The sequence below is a fragment of the Piliocolobus tephrosceles genome, chromosome 15, assembly GCF_002776525.5.
Source record: "Piliocolobus tephrosceles isolate RC106 chromosome 15, ASM277652v3, whole genome shotgun sequence".
NCBI classification, from domain to species: Eukaryota; Metazoa; Chordata; class Mammalia; order Primates; family Cercopithecidae; genus Piliocolobus; species Piliocolobus tephrosceles.
The window spans coordinates 63,966,920-63,989,791 of NC_045448.1; the positions used below are offsets into that span (position 1 = coordinate 63,966,920).

At 36.8% G+C, this 22,872-nt stretch overlaps 1 protein-coding gene across 6 annotated transcripts in view; it reads right to left on the reverse strand.

Moving 5' to 3' along the window:
• The window catches only part of WDPCP (WD repeat containing planar cell polarity effector), a 489,966-nt gene that overhangs the window by 321,775 nt on the left and 145,319 nt on the right, over window positions 1–22,872 (reverse strand). For 5 of the 6 annotated variants that reach the window (XR_002734119.3, XM_023224123.2, XM_023224121.2 and 2 more), the window contains 3 exons: window positions 12,591–12,705; window positions 10,239–10,372; window positions 6,563–6,754 (listed from right to left, as the gene is read on the reverse strand). Coding sequence is in view for 5 of the 6 variants with exons in the window: in XM_023224123.2 (XP_023079891.1) it covers window positions 6,563–6,754; window positions 10,239–10,372; window positions 12,591–12,705 (441 nt within the window). In the remaining variant the exon portion in view is untranslated. Of the gene's footprint in view, window positions 1–6,562; window positions 6,755–10,238; window positions 10,373–10,677; window positions 10,824–12,590; window positions 12,706–22,872 lie in introns of those variants that run through there. The other variant, XM_023224126.2, reaches the window with a different exon arrangement.

A 22,872-nucleotide genomic window follows, 5' to 3' on the forward strand; every position in this document is an offset into this window, starting at 1 on the left:
CAAGATTAATAGAGTGCTAGCTAGATTAACAAAGACAGAAAGAAGATCCAAATAAGCACAATCAGAAATGACGAAGATGACATTACAACTGATTCCACAGGAATGCAAAAGATCCTTAGAGACTATTATGAACATCACCATGCACATAACTTAGAAAATCTAAAGGAAATAGATACATTTCTGGAAACACACAACCCCCCCGCCCCCCAAGATTGAACCAGGAAGAAAGTGAAAACCTGAACAGACCAATAATGAATTCCAAAATTGAATCAGTAATAAAAATTCTATCAACCAAAAAGAGCCCTGGACCAGATGGATTCACAGGTGAATTCTACCAGACGTAAAAAGAAGAACTGGTACCAATCCTACTGAAACTATTCAAAAAAAAAAAAAAATCAAGGAGGAGGGACTCCTCCCTAACTCATTCCATGAAGCCAGCATCATCCCGATACCAAAATCTGGCAGAGACACAACAAGAAAAGAAAACTTCAGGCCAATATCCCTAATGAACATAGATGTAAAAATCTTCAACAAAACCCTAGCAAACCAAATCCAGCAGCACATCAAAAAGTTAATTCACCACAATCAAGTAGGTTTTATCCATGGGATGCAAGGTTGGTTCAACATACACAAATCAATAAATGTGATTTATCACATAAATAGAACTAAAGACAAAAACCACACGATTATCTCAAGAGATGCAGAAAAGGCTTCCGGTAAAATCCAACATCCTTTAACAACCCCCAACAAAATAGGTGTCGAAGGAACATACGTCAACATAATAAAAGCCATCTATTTCAAACCCACAGCCAACATCATACTGAATGAGCAAAAGTTGGGAGCATTCTCCTTGAAAACTGGGACAAGACAAGGATGCCCACTCTCACCATTCCTATTCAATATAGTACTGGAAGTCCTTGCCAGGGTAATCATGCAAGATTTTTCTACACCAATAATGTCCAAATCAAGAATGCAATCCCATTCACAATAGCCACAAAAAGAATAAAATGCCTAGGAAGACAGCTAACTAGGGAGGTAAAAGATATCTGCAATAAGAACTACAAAATACTGTTGAAAGAAATCAGAGACAACACAAATAAATGGAAAAACATTCCATGCTCAGAAATTGGAAGAATCATTCTTGTTAAAATGGCCATAATTCCCAAAGCAACCTAGAGATGGAACAGAATAGAGAACCCAGAAAAAAAGCCACACACCTACAACCATCTTGATCTTCAACAAACTTGACAAAAATAAGCAATGGGAAAAATACTCTTTATTCAAGAAATAGTGTTAGGATAGCTGGCTATTCATGTGCAGAAGAATGAAACTGGAACCCTACCTATCAGCATAAATAAAAATTAATTCATGATAAAATTAAATTAAACAAAAATTAATTCATTTTAAAAACTTAAATGTAAGACCTCAAACTATAAATATATGACAAGGAAACCTAGGAAAATACCCTTCTCAATATCAGTCTTAGCAAAGAATTTATGGTAAAGTCCTCAAAAGCAAATGCAAGAAAAACACAAATTAAGTGGGGCCTAATTAAACTAAAGAGCTTCTACACAGCAAGAGAAACTATAAAAAGAGTAAACAGACAACCTACAGAATGAGAGAAAATATTTGTAAACTGTGCATACAACAAAGGTCTAATACATACCATCCATAAGGAACATAAACAAATCAAAAAGCAAAAAACAACCTCTATAAAAAGTAGGCAAACAAATGAATTTCTCAAAAGACACACAAATCACCAACAAACATATGAAAGAATGCTCATAATCACTAATCATCAGAGAAATGGAAATCAAAACCAAAATGAGATACCATCTAACACCAGTTAGAATGGCTTTCATTAAAAAGTCAAAAAATACCAGAAATTGGTGACGCTGCAGGAAAAAGGGTATACTTACACACTGTTGGTGGGTATGTAAATTAGTCCAGCCACTGTGGAGTGCAGTCTGGAAATTTCTCAAAGAACTAAGAGTTGAACTACCATTCGACCCAGCCATCCTATTACTGGGTATACACCAAAAAGAAAATAAATCATTCTACCAAAAGGACAAAAGTACTGTAAATTCATTGCAGTGCTATTCACAATAGCAAAATCATGGAATCCACCCAGGTGCCCATCAAATGGTGGACTGTCTAAAGAAAATGTGATACACACACACACACACACACACACACACACACACACACCCCATGAAATACAACGCAGCCATAAAAAAGAACGAAAGTATGTCCTTTGCAGCAACAGGGATACAGCTGGAGGCAATTATCCTGTGAATTAATGCAGGGACAGAAAAGTAAATACAACAGTTCTCACTTATAAGTGGGAGCTAAACACTGGTTATACACGGACATAAAGAGGGGAACAATACACAGTGGGGACTAATAGAGCAGGGAGAGAGGTAGGAGGACAAGGACTAAAAACTACCTACTGGGTACTATGCTCAGTACCTGGGTGATGGTTTCAATCATACCCCAAACCACAGCCACCTGCAATATACCTTTGTAACAAGCCTGCACAAGTACCTCCCAATTCTAAAATAAGTTGAAAAATAAAACAAAAAGAGTATGTGGAAATTCAAATGAAAACAACTATCATGTTATATGTGATAATCTACATATAGAACATTAAGATATATTAATATTTTAAATGAATTTACTGATAAAATTTTTTTCTGTACTATTTACTGTATATTTTTCAAAAGAAGTTTTTCTTAAACTACATAATTCTCTCTGTTGTGTTCTTCTAATTAAGATATGGACTGTTGGGCTGGGCACAGTGGCTCACACCTGTAATCCCAGCACTTTGGGAGGCCGAGGCAGGCAGATCACGAGGTCAAGAGATCGAGACCATCCTGGCCAACATGTTGAAACCCTGCCTCTACTAAAAATACAAAAATTAGCTGGGTGTGGTGGTGCGTGCCTGTAGTCTCAGCTACTTGGGAGGCTGAGGCAGGATAATCACTTGAACCTGGGAGGCAGAGACTGCAGCGAGCCAAGATCTTGAGATCCAGCCTGGAGACAAAGCGAGACTCATCTTAAAAAAAAAAAAAGATATGGACTCTTGCTTAGAGTTCTGTGGTGTGAAATTAGACCAGCAGTTTTCTAATATCCATAAAATAATTTTAAAATGTTTCTCCTCTGAAAGTCACATAATTCAGTCACGGAGAGTGTATTTCTGTGTTTCGTTTGTTTGTTTTGTTTTTAGCTGCTTGGTAAGCCAATTTTCTACTTAGAATCTACTGTTAAAACTCTCATTTGGTTCAGTATATGGGCTTTATCCTTTTCATGGTCTGTTATGTAAAAAAGATGGCTTAGAAACATTTTTTAAGTTTGCTGTATAGCAGTGTTTCTCAACTTGGATGCACATGAGAATCGCCTAGGGAACCCATAAAAGATACTGATACTCCCTCCCCTCCAGAGATTCTGATGTAACTGCTCTGGGTGGGCCTCTTTTAAAAGCCCCGTAGGTGATTTTAATGTGTTGTCAAAGCTAGGAACTACTGCTCTAGGATCCTGCCATTGTCCAAATAAAAGCTATTATCTTTTCTGATTGAACCTAGATGATAAATGCTTTTTAAAAATTCTATAGTTCAATAGATCCAATGATTAAATTTCTTCTCTACAAGGCTGCTAATTTTTTAGTTTGAATCTTAGGGTTTAAGAGCATATTCTATCTTTATTCTGATGATTAGTCCAAGAAGTCCCTTGGCTGCTACTGAAAAAAAAATTAAAGGAATATGCCTGAATACTACTTTAATAAACTGGTGCTTTCGGTTCCTGATATTCTAAAAAAAATTCTCTACTTCATATTTAAAGATTATGGCTTCACACACACAGAAGAAAAACAATTAGTGCCCTAGACATTTCTTCTACAAGATTATACTTTTTGCATAATGAATTTCACATGAAGCTCTAAAAAAGAAATCTTTACAAATTTTACCAGTAGATAGAATAACTGAAAGGGCCAATTCCTAAAACAAAAGCTCTTGACAAAAAATGAATTATATATTTTAATAAGATCAAAAGGGAGGAAATTATACAATCAGTGGTAAATAAAGAATCATGTACAAATTTGCATACAACTTTATGAAAACATATTCAAATACATAAAATGAGTAATTTTCTAGAAACACCAATTATGGAAACAAAAGGAAAAAAAACCCTTTAAAAATGGAATCAATAACAAAAAAAATCTACCCTCCTTGAAAGATATCACACCCAGGAAGTTTTACAGGTAAGTTTTACCAAACTTTCAAGTATCAATTCCTTTTGGTACTGTTACAGAGAGGAGAAAAGGAAAAAGCTAGCCAGATTGTTCCACAGAGCTAGTAAAACTTTGATATCAACTCTAGAAAGGTTAGATAATAAAGGATAATAAAAAAAAGTAAAACTGTGTGCCAAGGTCATACTGAAGCACATTGGGAAGCCTCTTCAATTTTCCCTACTTAACATCTAAGTAGAATCGATCACCACTTTTCATTGGGTCCCACTATAGCTTACACATACTCTACCCACAGCATCATTAACACTTTAATGCACTTATACATTTTCATATTTGTCTCTTACTGGCAGACACTAAGATCCTTGAAGGCAGGGATAGTTTCTTATTCATATCCCCTAGTATGAAATACAGTGCTTACCCCATGGTCATGTTCAGTAATTGCTAAATGATATGGCTATTTCAAGTAGAAATACCATTCATGTGCACATGCAGAGGTAGGAAATAATGAGTCAGCAAGTAAATTCATTTGACTAAGACATGGAAGGAAACAACACTGGAAAGGTAGGCCAAGCTCAATCAGGGTAGGATTTTAGTGCTGAGGCTGAGTTTGGTTTTAGCATCTACAGAAGAATTTTGGGCAGGCAATGTCTAAATCAGATCTGTGCTTCAGGATCCATAGAAGCACTTTTTAGAGCTGGAAAAGACCTAGAGGTGACCTATCTGAATTAAATCTATTGTTTTAAAAGTAGGAAAACTAAAGTCAGATAGGGTAGGTGATCTACTCAGCCACGGAACACAGAATTAGCTAGAAGCAGGCAGAAGGTTACAGGCAGTAAACTTGATTAAGGTGACATAGTTAGTATATGGTGCAACCAACAGGCAACCCCAAGTTTATTCAACTCCAAAGTCCATGATCTAGATGACACCAGGCAATGAAGTACGTAGACTATGTATATCCTTTTAGGACAGTCCTAATTTCATATAAGGACTCATTTCAAAGAAAAGTAATTTGTAAAATATATAACTAAAAGCTAATTTAATTATTTTTACTTTTATTATAAGACACCCATTTAATTGAATTCTAATTATCTTAATTACATTAAGTCATTTTAACAAAGTCTTTTACTCAATGAACTTCTGAACTCAAGATCAAGAAAATACTGATCATGAACAGGAAGTGAGTAGGAATAGAGCACTTATTTAGCCTCATAAAATCCACACCTTTATCACTACAAGTGATTTTAGTCACTGTAACAGAATTAGAAAAGTTCTAGAAAAAGGAAACTAAAAAATCTATAGGTGATTAAGAGGATTTTTACAGAAGACATATATACATACATACATATATATTACACATCAAATTTCAGGACTCTTCAGTCTTAAAGAGACAGCCTGAAAGTTTATAAAACCAGGAGAGGTAGGTAGGGATAGAGAAAACTTAAACTTACTCATCTTATCTCAAATGCTGACTCTGGGAAATACTCCTTAAAAGTCTAAAAGATAATTGATTTAGAGGCAAATACAGGAACATACTATTTTACCTACATAAGAAAGTGGGGGAGAGGGAGCTTGTTTTTTACAGTTATAATACAACAAAAACAGAGAATTTTGTAACCAAAGTACTAGTACAAACTGAAAAAACACATAGGTTCACATATATGAATGAATGATCAAACCATTATCATGAATTGATAGAGGATACTGTCCTCACCTTATAATCTATAGCTCTCCTTAAATATCCTTGCCCCAAATGTGGTCTGGCACGACAGGGACTTACACAGTATAGGCATTTAACTAATGTTTGTTAATTGACAGAGGTTTGAAGAGAGTAAGTGGTAATAAAAGCTTTCACAGGCATGATATCATGAGTAAACAGTAACAATAGAACTAATAATGATAATAACAAGAGTCATAATAGTGAACAGTGAATCAGGGCTTACTATATATTGATATCGCTCTAAATGCATGTATTAACTCATTTATCATCACTAACCATATTTTTCAAATAATGAAACTATAGCACATACAAATTAGTAACTTGGTCAAGGACAGGAAGTTACATAGTGGCAGAGCTAGCATTTGAACCTGGAAGCCTAGACTCTTAATTACTATACTATTCTAGCCAGCCCTGGAATTGTCTGGGTATCTTCTAGATACGATATTTTTTAGGATCTCATTTCATATGTAATTTCCTTTTTTGAATATTTGAAAAAACAAATTATAGGTAAAAAATAATTCACATTTATTTCAGAATAGAAAATCTAATAATCCTATTTTATTTACACTTTATTAAAATGTACATATTTGTTTTAGATTTACCTCTAGTCTTCCTTGAGCATAACCCAGGAGGAGTAGATTGGCTCTGTCCTTCTCAGAAGAAATGGGGGCCCAAGGCCAAGCATCATCATTGACCAGTGGCCACCAGCAAACAACTCTATCATGAACACAGTTGATAGCTAGATGTCGCTCTGTTGTCTTGTTTATTGGGCCAGGTATTTCATAATAGAAAATCTAATGATTAAAAAAAAAAGCATACATGAAACATTTCTTTAAAAGATGCAAAATCCTCAAGTATTACAAAAATTAAAGCATCTGGAAATGTAGTTACATGCAAGTAAATATGCATGTTAAACATGTGCTTAAGAAGGTGTCAGAATTTACCAAATTCTTCTGACACATATATAAAAAAGACATATGTTCAAAATTCTCCCCATTTTTAGCAAAGGAAGGAAAAGAAGAAATGTGAGTTAGGAAGGAATTGAATGTAGCAATTTCAATCAATACCAAAATGTACAGTCATGGTTGCTTGACAGCATCGACCTACACATAGGATTTAGGACCAGCTGTATAAAATGACAAGTTCAGTACTGCTGACCAAGAGTGTCTCACTACTGTTTAAGACATAACATGTTAACAATGACTGACAACAAAAAAAGGAAAAACAACTTGAGGTAAATATCTCTTTAAAGAATATATGCGACGTATACACATATATTCTGCATAAAAGGGATAAGCCATAGCATCATGCATAAAAGTTTATGCAGCTTCTGAGAATTATGCTTCTCTTTCTTAGGCAGGATTTGTATAATTTATTATTCAAACTATGTTATTTTGGAACATGGTTATTTGAAAACATAAGCACGGCACCATCTGTGTGACACATGCCAAGGAAATATAGATTGCACCGTATTTCTGCTTAAGGAATTAATGGAAGGTTGATAGCTTGGAAGAAAAAAAAAAAACTATCTTGCCATTGCTGGTCAGCAATAATCGAACCACTTTCTGGGGATTAAGCGCATGGCTAAGCCTACTGGACCAGACACTAGCAAAGGGCAGGGGGTCTTCTTATCAGAGAAATGCTTCTGGAGCCAGTCTCACTACATGACAGATTGCTTTCATATTCCTGTCTGCAAGGCAACAAAGGATGGCAGTAATGCGATAATGCCAGAGTGCAATGGGTGTTAAGAACCCGTTGCATTTATGTATTGTATTTAGTAAATAATCAGGCTCATCCAAATTGTGATCTCACCACTCAACCAAGGCCATTAAAACCAAGGTTAATGCTTTAATAATCCTCTGCTATTTTTTTTCAAGATGGTCAAAAGGAACCCTTTTCTATTTGCATGGCCATAATATTATTGACCTCTTCATCCTCTGAATGCACATCAAAAGGAACCGAAATCAAAGTAATTACCAGTGTTGTTCTCTCATGGTAAACATTTAACTCCTCGCAGTGTCCCTTCACTGTTAAATAAATTGAATCGGATTTTTCAGATGTAGACAGGAAAACTTGTTAAAGGTCAATAGTTTAAGGATGTTTACCCTGCAATTTTCTTTGCCAAAATTATGTCAATCTGAAAGAATTAAACTATAGTACAGCTGTAAAGAAAAGCAAAAGTACAATACTCTATACCACTTCCTTGTTTTAAAATCCAAATGGGCAATGACAGACAACACAGATGTACTTTATGCTATTAAGTATAATTTCTTATATTTAAGCTCTCAGTATCATTGCTTTGAGTCTTCTTATTTGAGAGAAATACCACAATGAAATTGCTAAGTACTTAAAAATACATATACATTATTTTGACGTCTGATTTGCCGCATAAGTATGTTACCTATGAATTTCTAGATGACGAAATTGAGTTACAATGAGTGACTGACATTTTCAGTTGTCACAAAATGCAAATCACTTACGTTATGAAATGTTAGGAAATTTCATGTTTCCTATGAGTTTAATATTATCAGTACTCTGTCATGATGACCAAGAGGGAATGTAAAATAAACAAATTTCTTAAAATATCCTTCCAATGGACAAATAGCAGATTTGACTAAATATTAAAAATATATTTTTAAAATATTAAACCAGGAAATGAAATTAATGAGCTTTCCAAAGGGAAACAGATTACTTCCCTAATGTATAGAAATGACATGGAGTGCCAATGTTCCTATTTTCCTAAATCCAAAGGCATATTCAAATAAGCAAGTAAGTAATTCCCTTACTTAAGGTTTAAGGACCCAAATGCTAGATCTGTTTTTCACATCTTTCATAAGAAAAGATGACATCTTTACAGTTTCTCTCTGTTCTCAGGTAGCTACTACTCTTCAGTTGAGAAGATTTTATCAAGCTATCACACCTAAGATAAAGAAACTAGTCATCCAAAATTTTATATACAGTTACTTTAAATGGTTTGAGTTAATGCACACTAGTGCATTTTAAAGACCGATCAATTTTAGTAAGTAAACAGTATTTCAAGTAAATCTGGAGTTAGCCGTTCTAGAACTAACATCCTTTTAAGAATGCTAATACTATTTTTGTTTTGGCTAACCACATATAATAAGTAGCACTAATTTCCAGTTTTTAAAAATCTATATTAAGGTTTTACAGAAGTTTCACAAAGCTGGCAAACAAAACTAGATGGTAGTTTATTACCACAATGAAAAACTCATTTATTTTATTCTACATTAAAAATCTTTTTTTCAGAATAAATGTTTCTACTAAATAAAACTAAATCCTCCCACACTACCACCATCTCATTCATAAGTAATAATCCCAAAAGGCAAAGGGTTAGGTTAAATACTAGTTTGCCAAAAACACACACACATCTCAAGCTACAGAGCTAGCTTCTCAAACTCTTTGCTCTTGCTGTAGATGCTCCAGGTATGGCATAAGTGTGCATCTTTTTTAAGGAAGCTGTGTATCAGCTCTGTTCCCAGTGAACAGTGAACTGTCTCAAATCCACATCACAGAGGTTGGATCAATCTTGCAAACACAAGTCACTGCTGAAAAGAGGCCTTGAACTGAAACAGCCTGGAAAATGTATTAGATACTCAACCTAGCAGAGAATATGCCTTCCCAGCAGTTAAAATGTAATGTGGCAAAACTTAAACACATCACTTAAAATAAGAATTCTGCCTTAACAGATGTAAAGCCCCTGATACAGGAAGGAAACAAATTATCTGGAGTTAGTGAAGGGAGAGATACTAACACATGAAGGAGATTTCTTTTTGCATTTTGTCCAGTTATAGTTGGAAGGGGAGGGTTCTTCCCCCTCCTTATTTATTACACTTTTCTATTAACCTTTGAAAGTGCCTTCTTCTTTCTTTCATTTCTTGTGAAGTGGAAACCAGAGCAGCTATCCTACCCTAGAAAGATGATATGGGGTCTTAGGGGAAAATGAGAATGGTATATATACTACCACTAGCACGAAAACCATTTTCAAAGTGTAACTTGCCTCTATTATCTGTCTTTGACGTCTATAAATACTACATAAATTGCTCCAAACATGCCATTGTTAGACATCCCCCCATAGTGAGAGTATAAAAGAAAACTTAGAATGACCACTGTTTGCAGTTAATTAAGCTTAATCCTGTAATATTTCCAGTGTTTCTGAAATCCAGAATGTTTAAGAATAATGAGCAGCATACCAACTTATGAGATACTTTCATATACCTTAATAATTAATAATATGACTACATAAATCAAAATATCTACCTTATAATCCAAGGCTGAGAGTTTTTCCAGTCTTTTGTTTACATCAGAAGAATCCATCTTCTTGGTAAACTGAATAAAACATAGCTTGTTTTGTGCCAAAAATGATAAGATGATAAAACTGTCTGTGAGAAGAGCTAAAAACCATAATTAGATAATACCAAGTTAGAATAAAATAATGGATAGATTTTTTCCACTGAAATGTTACAAAAAGCTATTTTCAAACATACATATTAATTGAAATCACTAAAGTCTCCTGAATATTATAGCATTTTATAAAAATATTAAAGATATTAGGAATAAACAATAATTATCAATCTAATCATGTATGATTTTTTTTCCTATGACTATTTCAATATACACTGATGTTTGGGGACCACCACCAGATGAGATGTATTTAGAACCAGGGCTATAAAGGTATTTTTTAAAAACTATTTCACACCTGAATGTAGAGATGAAAACATTCCATTTTATTCGTGCTAAGACTTTAATCTTATGTTTATATGATAGAAACCATCTGAGGATAAAGTGGATTTATTAGGGGATACTGATCAGTGTTCTCAACCAGTCTCTTTATTTAAAACATTTTCATCAATGCATCTTCTTTTAGGGGTATACAAGCTGGATGAAATAAAGCATATTATACCCAATATGTACATTACATAAATTAATATTTAATAATGAAAATTAGCAATTTCTACAGCTTTGTCATTAAGCACACAAGTAGGTAAATAACTAATATTTGTGGATTATATAAAGGGCTATTGATGTTACATAAAATTATTGATAAAAACATGTTACAGGAATTTGAGAAATGCTTTGCATTGTTCCCAGCATAAAGAAATTATTAAATGTTTTATACATTTTCCTTTACTTTCACACCCCTGACCATGCAAACAGTGACCAACAGTGGATCTACACAATTACAAGAGAATCTGGAGAACTGCCAAGAAATCACATTGTTACCATGTTCCCATGAGAGTGTATTATTTTGGGTACAAATAAAAGAAATATGTGAAAAGGGATAACTCAGAGACACAAATTGTGCTGAAAAGTCTCCTTTTATTTCTCATTGAGGAGCATCAATATAACAAAATTATCACAGCCAGTATTTTATTTGCAGTACCAATGAAGGGGTCAATAATTAGACATATGAAAATGGAACCTCTTCTACAGGGAAGCTTCCTCAGCACCTCACTCCTGTAAGGAAGGGGAAATGGCATGCTTACAATCCTACCCCCAGCTTATTACTATCAGTAATGTTGCTAATTATAGCTATCCTGCAGAGTTCTTTTCTTCAAGATGACGTGATTGTGTCTGATTTATTCAGAGGTAGCTAGTGAGAGAACACAGCAGACGGACGATTTCTTTATTCTCACCTCTGTCCTTTCCACTAGGACATACTTCCTTTGATTACTAAATTTAAGATACTGACCATTTTCAATCTATCATGATAATACAATGTTTCTCAACCTTTTTACCTTGAAAAAAAGAATATAATCTTTAAAAATTCAGGAGTCAGCACAGTATAGTATAAAAGAAAATGGGCTTCGCAGCCAGAACCTGTATTCAAATCTCATCTCAGTCACTTTCTAGCTATATGACTCTGGACATGTTCCTTAGTAGCTCAGCTTCAGTTTCCTTATGTGTAAAAATGGAAACAACTATACCTTATACAATTGTTTTCTTGTATTAAATAGGTAGGTTAGGAACTCAGCATACAGAGCCTTTTGGCTCAATAAATATCAGTATCCTTCCTATTCAATAACTGGCTTAATATCTTTTTCTTATGTGCTTTGTACCAATTACAGACTGATTGTGATGTCACTTAATAGGACCTGATTATCCAGTATATTAGGCATTGATCTTTACTATTTAGAAAATATAGCCCAAAATCTCTCAAAAGTTAGTATTCATAAGATTTTAGTAACAAAGAATCTTCCTATGAGAGCCAAAGCATCAACTGTTTACTGGTGGCTGTGTTGGTATATTTGTGTTATTTATTCAAAATTCATTTGGAAATGAAATATATATTTGAAGTACCAGTTCTAGAGAACTAACTTTGAAAGAATGAAAACAAAACCCTATTCTGAAAACAATCCTCACTTCTTTTAAGGAAAAAGTAAAAAACAACTCAGAACATAAGCTTAACACTTGACAAGAAGAAAAAAAACTTTGATATTAAATATTAGTCAAAACTTGTATTGGTCCCAGGGGGTGTAAGTATGCTATTACAAGCAATTACTTGTTTTGTTTGCAAGTCCCCAGTGGTAATAATTAGTCTACCTGTTGACACACTATTTCTCCTGCCTCACTGTTAATGTAGGCAATTGATTTGCACATGGGGGTAATTACCATCACTGATGGTGTCTGAGATGAGCTTCCCCACCAGGCTTCTGTCAATCACCACTTTCTCCAGCTGCGGCCCAGAAAGGCTTAGCGACACCAGCACACCTGAACCAAAGAGGAGCTAAAACCAGGTAAGCGGGGGAGATGGGAAGGAAGACATGCTGTGATTTAGAATCTTTAAAAAACCTCTCTCCAAATGTACAACTTATACAGATATTTTACACATACATCTACACTATGAAATTATAAAGAATTTTCTTCACTGAAAAACAATTATTGACATTGTGGTAAAAAGAGAAAGGTGGCTAAAAGATGCAACACAATAAGTGCACTGATTAAAGCTACATGAAGAAACCTAATTTAGTCCATGTTTATTAGAAATCTAATCTTCTAAATACTTAGAAAGCACATAAGCTGAAATAACTGCCTTGTTTTGGATTCAGAAAATGTAATGTACTCTATTGAGATATTTTGAAAAATTACTATTATAAAACATTTCTTGAGGTTTGAATAGTCATTGCTACACATTAAATATAGAAGATATGCCACTATTACAATATAAACAGATAATGTTATGCATTTATTTGGAAGTTAAACACTACTTCTAAAAATAAAGATCTTGTCAGTCTAAAATATTAAAATACATGTAAATCAAAGCAATTAAGTAAAATGTTAAATTTTTAAAATCATAAACAAATACATATGAGAAACAATTTCACAAGGAGAGATAAAGGAATATAGTAGAGCATCCAGGCTTTATCAATATCAGTGTTCACAAAACCACACAACAAAAGATGACTGGATATCACCATTATAATTTTATACTGCTCCTTTCCATTTGTGGCAGCATAATTCATTCATCTCCAAATGTTTAAAACTTCTGAAAGGACTATGCATATGCGTATGCTTGTTATCTATGAGATTATGAAATATCAACATTGGAAGAAATTGTTTCACCTTCAAGGCAACAGACTCAAAGCTGATGAATCATGGAATAACATATGGTATAAGAAGAAAAAAACCAATTGTCAGTAAACTAATCACAAACATGCTAGCCAAATTCAAAGACAACTTTGATTTTAAACAAAACAGGGGAATCCCCACCCACCTAGGCATCATGTCCCAGCGAGAGAGGATGATTCTGTGTTGAGACATATTTGGACATGTGTGAAAGATAAGCAGCATGAGGGACCAGGGTAATATAAAGACAGACCACCATTCCTCACTGCCTAACAGATTCCAGGCACAAGATTCAGAAAAGAAACTGAAGAATCACTTTGCATTTCTGTTAGAACTCTTGTCCTAGTCACCAGAAAGCTAACCTTTATTTGACTTAACAGATTATTCCATTTTGCATTAATACCTCTACAGGGGCAGAGAGTGAGGGGAAGGGTACTTAATCATCTTTGCGGGTCTTGGAGATTACTAAGAGAAGGCACATTTGTTTTAAGAAATTTAAAATGCTTCACAAATTAATATCTACTGAATTACACCCAGCCCTACCACATACCTTAATGGCAAATAGTGATATTTCCCTTTTGAAGAATCCCCCCATAACAACACAGCATGTGGTCTTAACTCCCCAAATTCATTCTCAGACAGGCAATTTTAGGCACATCTTTCATATCTACTTCTCCCCTTCCACCTTTATTCAAAACATCTCTAAAATCTATCCTTTTCTATTTATTTTTATCTACTAAAGCTTTACACCTATACTCTTAAGCACTTCTTTTCCTAATTACTCATTGACTACCAGCTCCTTAGGTATGTTGGCTCGGCCACATTTATCTTTGTAGTGTCAGGAATACAGCAGGTACTCAACAAATGTTTGGAGAAAGAATCACAACTAACTCAATGGAACATCAGATAATTCAGAGTTACAAAAAAAAAAAAAAAAAAAAAACTTGGTCTAATTTTCCATTTCCATATGACATGGATGTTCCTTCTGCAGCATCCCTTCAAGCATCTAGCCCATGCTTGAATACTGCCAGTGATCAGGAGCTCACTACTTCACAGGAAAACTGTTCTACCATGGGTCAGTTGTAATCAACTTAAAGAACCTTCATTCATTTTTTTAATTCAGCAAAACCTGAATATTCATTATATGGCAAGCATTAAATTAAATCTAAGGGCTCAAAAAGAAATCCAATATAATTCTTAAAGTAGGTTAAATAAAGTAGGTTAACAGAAAAAGATCGAGATCAAAGCAAATAACTAATAAAGTGTCAGTTTACCAGACCTATGATAGAGATATATAGTGGGTAGACTCAGAGAACTGAGAAGGAGGTGGTGACTCTTGAGATTAAGGCTAAGGATACAACTGACTCCCTACAACTTTGACAGTCACCCCAATTATTTTCAGTAGCACCCACCTGAAATATTCAAGGATAGTAATACAGTGGTTAAGAACACAGACTCTGAAATCAGAATAAAACCAGTATTGGCTACTTGTTACTAGCTGTGTGACATTGACAGTGTAATTTAACCTCTCTGTCCCTTTATTTCCTCATCTGAAAATAAACGTGATAGTATCTACTTCATAGGATGAAGATTAAATAGCTTTTTACAAAAAAACATTTAGAATAATGCCTAGCACATAGTATTTGCAATTATTATTATTATTCAACCATTAATTGTAGGATGCTGTCTATAGTCTCCAAATCACTGCTCCTGCCTCCAGGCATAGATTAGTTATCTAACCAACTTATGCATGCTCTTGGCTCCATGACACTCACCCCTTTGAATCCCATATCAAATAACAAATATCCTCACCACATTGTTAACCAACTCTGTCTTTTTTTTTTTTTTTTTGAGACGGAGTCTCACTCTGCCGCCCAGGCTGGAGTGCAGTGGCCGGATCTCAGCTCACTGCAAGCTCCGCCTCCTGGGTTTACACCATTCTCCTGCCTCAGCCTCCCGAGTAGCTGGGACTACAGGTGCCCGCCACCTCGCCCGGCTAGTTTTTTGTATTTTTTAGGAGAGACGGGGTTTCACCATGTTAGCCAGGATGGTCTCGATCTCCTGACCTCGTGATCCGCCCATCTCGGCCTCCCAAAGTGCTGGGATTACAGGCTTGAGCCACTGTGCCCGGCCTACCAACTCTGTCTTTTTAAAGACATTTTGTCTTTTTAAAAACCTTGTAACTCAGGTTGGACTGTTAGACGTGTGACACTCAGGTGAGTTATGACTAGTAAAAAATGCAATCTTTTGTTGCCTTTTCCATTTGCTATGATTTCACAAAGATATTCTCTCCAAAATATTTGCAAGTTCCTGCAGAACTCTGAAAATTTTTCCAAGCGTCTAATTTCTTTTACCTTGTTTTCTGTTCTCACTACTGCTGTCATGAAATAACTCTCATATCCTAACAAAAACTGCTTTTTTTATGTATGAGCATTTGTTATAAAATTCTTTTAAAAACCCACTTTTATGGGATGAAGAAGGAAAGTACAGCCTGTGAGATGAAGTAAATGAGGGACCTGATGCCAGAAAAGATTCAGAGGTGTGAGTGTCATGGAGCCAAAAGCATGCATACATTGGTTAGATAACTGATCTATGCATGGAGGCAGGAGCAGTGATTTGGAGACTATGTATCCACTGTTGAGGTTGGACATTCCTTCACAATCCTTCTCAAAGAATAAGTGCAGCCACTTTTTCATAAATTCACTCATTTACCACTATATATATATATAGTATATCATATGAGTCAGGCACTGTTCCAAGTGCTGAGAATATAGCAGTGAACAAAACAGACAATGCCCTTGCCCTGCCTGGCCTAATGGAGACTGCATTCAAGTGTGAACACAGATAATAAAACAAATAGTTTTAATATAATGTACGACAGCAATAAGAACTATAGAGCAAATTTGGGAGGGTGCTACTTGAAGCAAGATGACTAATAAAGAAATAAGCCTCTCTGAGGAAATAACATTTGAATACAGACCCAAATGAAGTAAAAGAACAAGCCACATAAATATCTGGAGAAAAGGAGTTCGAGGCAGACAGAAGAGCAAAAGCAAAAACTCTGAGGTGGGAATGTTCCTAGGCTGATTGAAGAAAGCTAGGCCAGTGTGGCTGGAGGGGAGTGAGTGAAAGGGATATTCATAGAGGATGAAGACAGAGAGGCAGTCAAGGGCCAGGTTAGGTTAGACCTTGTTGATGGGAAGTCACTGAGTTTTAAGCAGCACAGAACTATAATATAATTTATGTTTTAAAGCGGGGGGTCAGGGCAAGTGAAGCAAGGAGACCATTATGAGCCCATAGCAGTGGTCAAGGTGAGAGAAGATGATGGCTTGGAACTAGAATGGTAATGCTGAAGGAAATGGTAAGTGGGCAGACTTAAGATATATTTTTAAAAGTATCTATTAGCACTTGCTGAAAAATTGAATGTGGCATATGAGAGAAAGACTCAAAGATTTTTGACCTGAGCAACGGTTTACTGTGATTGGGAATGCCACAGGAAAAGCAAATGTAGATTATGGAGAATAAAGAGTTTGATTTTGACACGTTAAGTTTAAAGTATTTATGGACATACCAGTAGAGAGATCTAGTACATAATAAGAAATGAGTCTGAAATTCATGGGGGACTACAGATGTATATTTGGGAGTCATCAACAATACAAAGGTAGTATTTAAAGCCATGGTACTGGACATGCTCTCCTTTAAAAAATGAGTGGAAAGACAGAAAGAGATCTAAGGTCTGAGCTCTGGGACATTCTAACCCAAAAGATCAGTTTAGCCCTCTTATTGAACCAAGTTTGGATACTTGAAAGATCAAGTATGTCCACCATTTCATATCTCCAAATGCCCTATGGACTAGAGGCATCCCTGACACCAGATTTTGGAATAAGAAGCTATAAATCAATTAATCAGCTAATTAATGCATTTTTATAAAACAGCCTATGGGGAAGCATAGAGTTGCCAAGTACTGGTGCCAAAGATACTCCTGGATATTGTAAAGGAGATAACTAGAGTTAGAAAAATATAGTCAAGGAAAGAATATTCCAGCCCAGACAGCAAAGTGCTGTTCTCACCTCTGCCTGTTTCCCCAAAGTGGTTAGTCCTTAAGACCTCCAAAATGGAAAGGGTCTGTGTAAGATTTGGTAGGACATAAAGGAAAAAGAGCACCAAGACAGTGTCCTATTCCATTGCAAGGGATTGGAGGGAGGATTCTGGTAGCTCAGAAAATAAAAAAGAGCGGGCAGTAGTAAAGGGAGGCATCTCTGAAGCAGATCTGAACTGAAAAGGCCCGCAGGATGCAGCAATGAGAAGGCCAGTGGCATCTCCCAACATTGTCCCAATTTGAATGTTGTTTAAATGTTGTGCAGGAGATAACTGAGGCAAATAGAAACCGAAACTCTTCTTTTTCTCTAACACCCCTCCAGACAAAAAGTACCTTCCTTATTATTCCTGCTCTGACCATGTCTCTTTATGTTGCCTTTCTCATTTTCTCCTTTTCATTTCCTTCAATAAGCTCATACTGGAAAGGTAAGTTTTCTCTTTAAGAAACTCAGAAATGATTTCCACAATCTCCAGATGGCTCTTCAAATTGGCTTCTCTTAACCCTAAAGTCTACAGTACTTAGATTGAGGATTAAATTGGAAGTGAAATGGTACTTTGAGGAGAATGAGAAAATTATATCAGATGACATCCTTAATTGAAACAAAACATAAATAACATCTGAGTTTTGCTCATTCAGTAGATTAAAAAAAGAAAAACATGTGAGTGCCTCCTACCTGTCAGGAGACTAAAGTGAATATAGTTAAGGATAAAAAAATTAGTTGATTTACTAGAGAGAATTGACTTAAGGAGAAAAAACAAAAGAACAAGAAATAAATAGGTATTTTCCTGGATAGAGAAGTGAGGTTCCTCACTGGGGTCTCCCAGCGAGATTTCCCAAAAATGTGTATGGTGTTATTCAATATATGGAATACATACATACCTAGAAATCTGCCTGCAAAGTCTATTTCAATTTAATAAATCTAATTTTCTCACTTATTCTCATTACAAAACAATTGATGCCATATTTTAATCCCTAATGTAACTTTAAAATCCTGCTAACTATATTTGCATAAAAGAACAGTGATCATTCCTAGAAAGTATAACCATGGTCAAATTTGGTAGAACAAAAAGGAAAAAGAGCAACAAGATAGTGTCCTTTCTATTGCAAGGGGTTGGAGGGAGGCTTCTGGTAGCTCAGAAAATAAAGAGCAGGCAAGGTGGTAAAGGGAGGCATCTCAAAATAAAACAAGGTCCGAAAGTAGATTTTGTATTTGTCAGTAGTTTTAAAGATCTAAAGAGTTAAAAGCAGTGGTGAGAAGTAAAGAGAAAGGCAAATCAGATAACACTTTTTTTATAGTATTTTATAATTTACAGAAGACTTTTACATACACCATAATGCATGTAAAATGCCAGTATAACTGATACAAAATAAGTATGCAAGTTTTAAAAACAATAGTAATATGGTTAATCTCATCCTCATACTAATTCCCAATCAGAAAGGTAAGGCAATAAATCAAAGGTCTCATAATTAGTGGGAAAGTAGAGACCAAGACAGGTCGATTAATGACAAATCCTATATACTCCTTCACCACTGTTGAGGAACTAATATCCTTAACTCTCACTTCTCAGTTGACTTCCATGCAATATCCCATCTGGTTTTCCTCTCTCCAGCTCTTTTCTTCATTCAAACCAGTCTCCCTCTAAACCAGGGGTCCCCAACGCCCAGGCCACTGACCAGTACCCACCCATTTGTGGCCTGTTAGGAACCGGGCCACACAGCAGGAAGTAAGTCGTGGGTGGGCAAGCATTACCGCCTGAGCTCCACCTCCTGTTAGATCAGCTGCAGCACTACATTCTCATAGGAGGCAAACCCTCCTGGGAACTGTGCATGTGAGGGATTTAGGTTGTGTGCTCCTTATGAGAATCTAATGCCTACCTCCTGTTAGATCAGCTGCAGCACTACATTCTCATAGGAAGCAAACCCTCCTGGGAACTGTGCATGTGAGGGATTTAGGTTGTGTGCTCCTTATGAGAATCTAATGCCTGATGATCTGAGATCTGTGAAAAAAATTCTCTTCCATGAAACCAGTCCCTGGTGCCACCAGAGGACCACTGTTCTAAACTGCTGCTCCCCAGTTCTCAACTGGGGATGATTTTGGCCACCAGGAGACATGACATCTAGCAACGTCTGGAGACACTGTACTTGTCACCACCTTTATATATTAGCCATCTTCACAGAGCCTCTCTTTAAAAGAGTGCTTGTAAATAAGTTGCTGTGGAAGCAAAGATGTTTTCCATGTCTTCATTAGGCAGATTTGGAAACTTCTCAAATTTCAATCAACCCTCTTCTCACATAAAGAAAGGGTAATGTGATAAGCTACCCTCTCTCATGTATTATAGCCTGGTCAGATATCTCAAATGGAGTGGTGGGCAGTACACAGTTCAGGTCAGGAGTCCACAGGAAACCCACCCTGTGAGTCTCTAACCATGTTCAGGGCTATCACTTTGATGACTAATGCTACTTTTCAAGACTGAAAGTGCCCCACAGCAAGTAATCGAGCTACCTTAGCTTGAAAGAAATATCTTGTTAGAACACCTCCTTGCCGTTGTTCTCATTCTCTGCTTACCAATCAGCCTTCTTATCTATACTTCAGTCTCTTGAATAACTCATCCATGAGGTAATGCCCCAAGGAAATGAGCAATGTCTATGATGCCAAATAAATCTCACATAGTAAATTAATAAATTGGCATTCCACGTAATAAATCAGTCACTTCTGAATTTGGCTATTGTTAATGTTGTTAGTACAAGAAAATAAATGGAGATAACATAAAAGATAGATAAGTTTAATTAATCAGAAATTTTTTTCCCAACAGCATGATACCTTCTTGAAGGTAAGGGGAGGCATTTTTAAAAGTTACAGACCTACACAAGTAGCACCATTCCATTTTACTAGGAAAAAAACAAGAGTAGTATGGGTATACATATACACATAAAGAAACTGTAGGGGAGGTTCCAAGATGGCCAAATAGGAACACCTGGAGTCTGCCACGCCCAGTGTGAGCAACGCAGAAGACAGGTGATTTCTGCATTTCAAACTGAGGTATCAGGTTCATCTCACTGGGACTTGTCAGACAGCGGGTGCAGCTCATACAGCAGGGAGGGGCATTGCCAAATCCAGGAAGTGCAAGGGGTCAGGGAATTCCCTTTCCTAGCAAAGGGAAGCCATGACAGACAATACCTGGAAAATCGGGACGCTGCCACCGTAATACTGCGCTTTTCCAACGACCTTAGCAAATGGCACACCAGGAGATTATATCCTGGGGGTGGCTCGGAGGCTCCCACGCCCATGGAGCCTCCCTCACTGCAAGCACAGCAGTCTGAGATGGAACTGCAAGGCGGCAGCAAGGCTGGGGGAGGGAAATCCATCATTGCTGAGGCTTGAGTAGGTAAAAAAAAAAAAAAAAAAAAAAAGGAAGCGGCCAGGAAGCTCAAACTGGGTGGAGCCCACCACAGCTCAAGGAGGCCTGCCCGCCTCTGTAGACTCCACTTCTGGGGGCAGGGCATAGCTGAACAAAAGGCAGCAGAAACTTCTGCAGACTTAAACGTCCCTGTCTGACAACTTTTAAGAGAGTAATGGTTTTCCCAGCACAGAGTTTAAGATCTGAGAACAGACAGACTGCCTCCTCAAGTGGGTCCCTGATGTCCAAGTAGCCTAACTGGGAGACACCTCCCAGTAGGGGCTGACTGACACTTCATACAGCCGGGTGCCCCTCTAAGACAAAGCTTGCAGAGGAACGATCAGGCAGCAACATCTGCCATTGTGCAATATTTGCTGTTCTGCAGCCTCTGCTGCTGATAACCAGACAAATAGGGTCTGGAGTGGACCTCCAGCAAACTCCAACAGACCTGCAGCTGAGGGTCCTGACTGTTAGAAGGAAAACTAAGAAACAGAAAGGACATCCACACCAAAACCCCATCTGTATGTCACCATCGTCAAAGACCAAAGGTAGATAAAACCACAAAGATGGGGAGAAACCAGAGCAGAAAAGCTGAAAATTCTAAAAATCGGAGTTCCTCTTCTTCTCCAAAGGAACACAGCTCCTCGCCAGCAATAGAACAAAGCTGGACGGAGAATGACTTTGACGAGTTGAGAGAAGAAGGCTTCAGACAACTGCCAATAACAAACTTCTCCAAGCTAGAGGATGCTTGAACCCATAGTAAAGAAGCTAAAAACCTTGAAAAAATATTAGATGAATGGCTAACTAGAATAAACAGTCTAAAGAAGTCCATAAATGACCTGAGGGAGCTGAAAACCATGGTACGAGAACTACGTGATGCATGCACAAGCTTCAGTAGCTGATTCAATTAAGTGTAAGAAAGGGGATCAGTGATTGAAGATCAAATGAATGAAACGAAGCAAGAAGTTTAGAGAAAAAAGAGTAAAAAGAAATGAACAAACCCTCCAAGAAATATGGGACTACGTGAAAAGACCAAATCTATGTTGGATTGGTATACCTAGAGAAAAAAGCGTAAAGAGAAATGAACAAACCCTCCAAGAAATATGGGACTATGTGAAAAGACCAAATCTATGTTGGATTGGTATACCTGAGAGTGATGGGGAGAATGAAACCAAGTTGGAAAACACTCTTCAGGATATTATCCAGGAGAACTTCCCCAACCTAGCAAGGCAGGTCAACATTCAAATTCAGGAAATACAGAGAATGCCACAAAGATACTTCTCGAGAAGAGCAACTCCAAGACACATAATTGTCAGATTCACCAAAGTTAAAATAAAAAAAAAAAATGTTAAGGGCAGCCAGAGAGAAAGGTTGGGTTACCCACAAAGGGAACAGCGGATCTCCCTGCAAAAACTCTACAAGCCAGAAGAGAGTGGGCACCAATATTCAACATTCTTAAAGAAAATAATTTTCAACCCACAATTTCATATCCAGCCAAACTACGCTTCATAAGTCAAGGAGAGGCCGGGCGCGGTGGCTCAAGCCTGTAATCCCAGCACTTTGGGAGGCCGAGACGGGCGGATCACGAGGTCAGGAGATCGAGACCATCCTGGCTAACCCGGTGAAACCACGTCTCTACTAAAAAATACAAAAAACTAGCCGGGCGAGGTGGCGGGCGCCTGTAGTCCCAGCTACTCCGGAGGCTGAGGCAGGAGAATGGCGTAAACCTGGGAGGCGGAGCTTGCAGTGAGCTGAGATGCGGCCACTGCACTCCAGCCCGGGAGACAGAGCCAGACTCCGTCTCAAAAAAAAAAAAAAAAAAAAAAAAAAA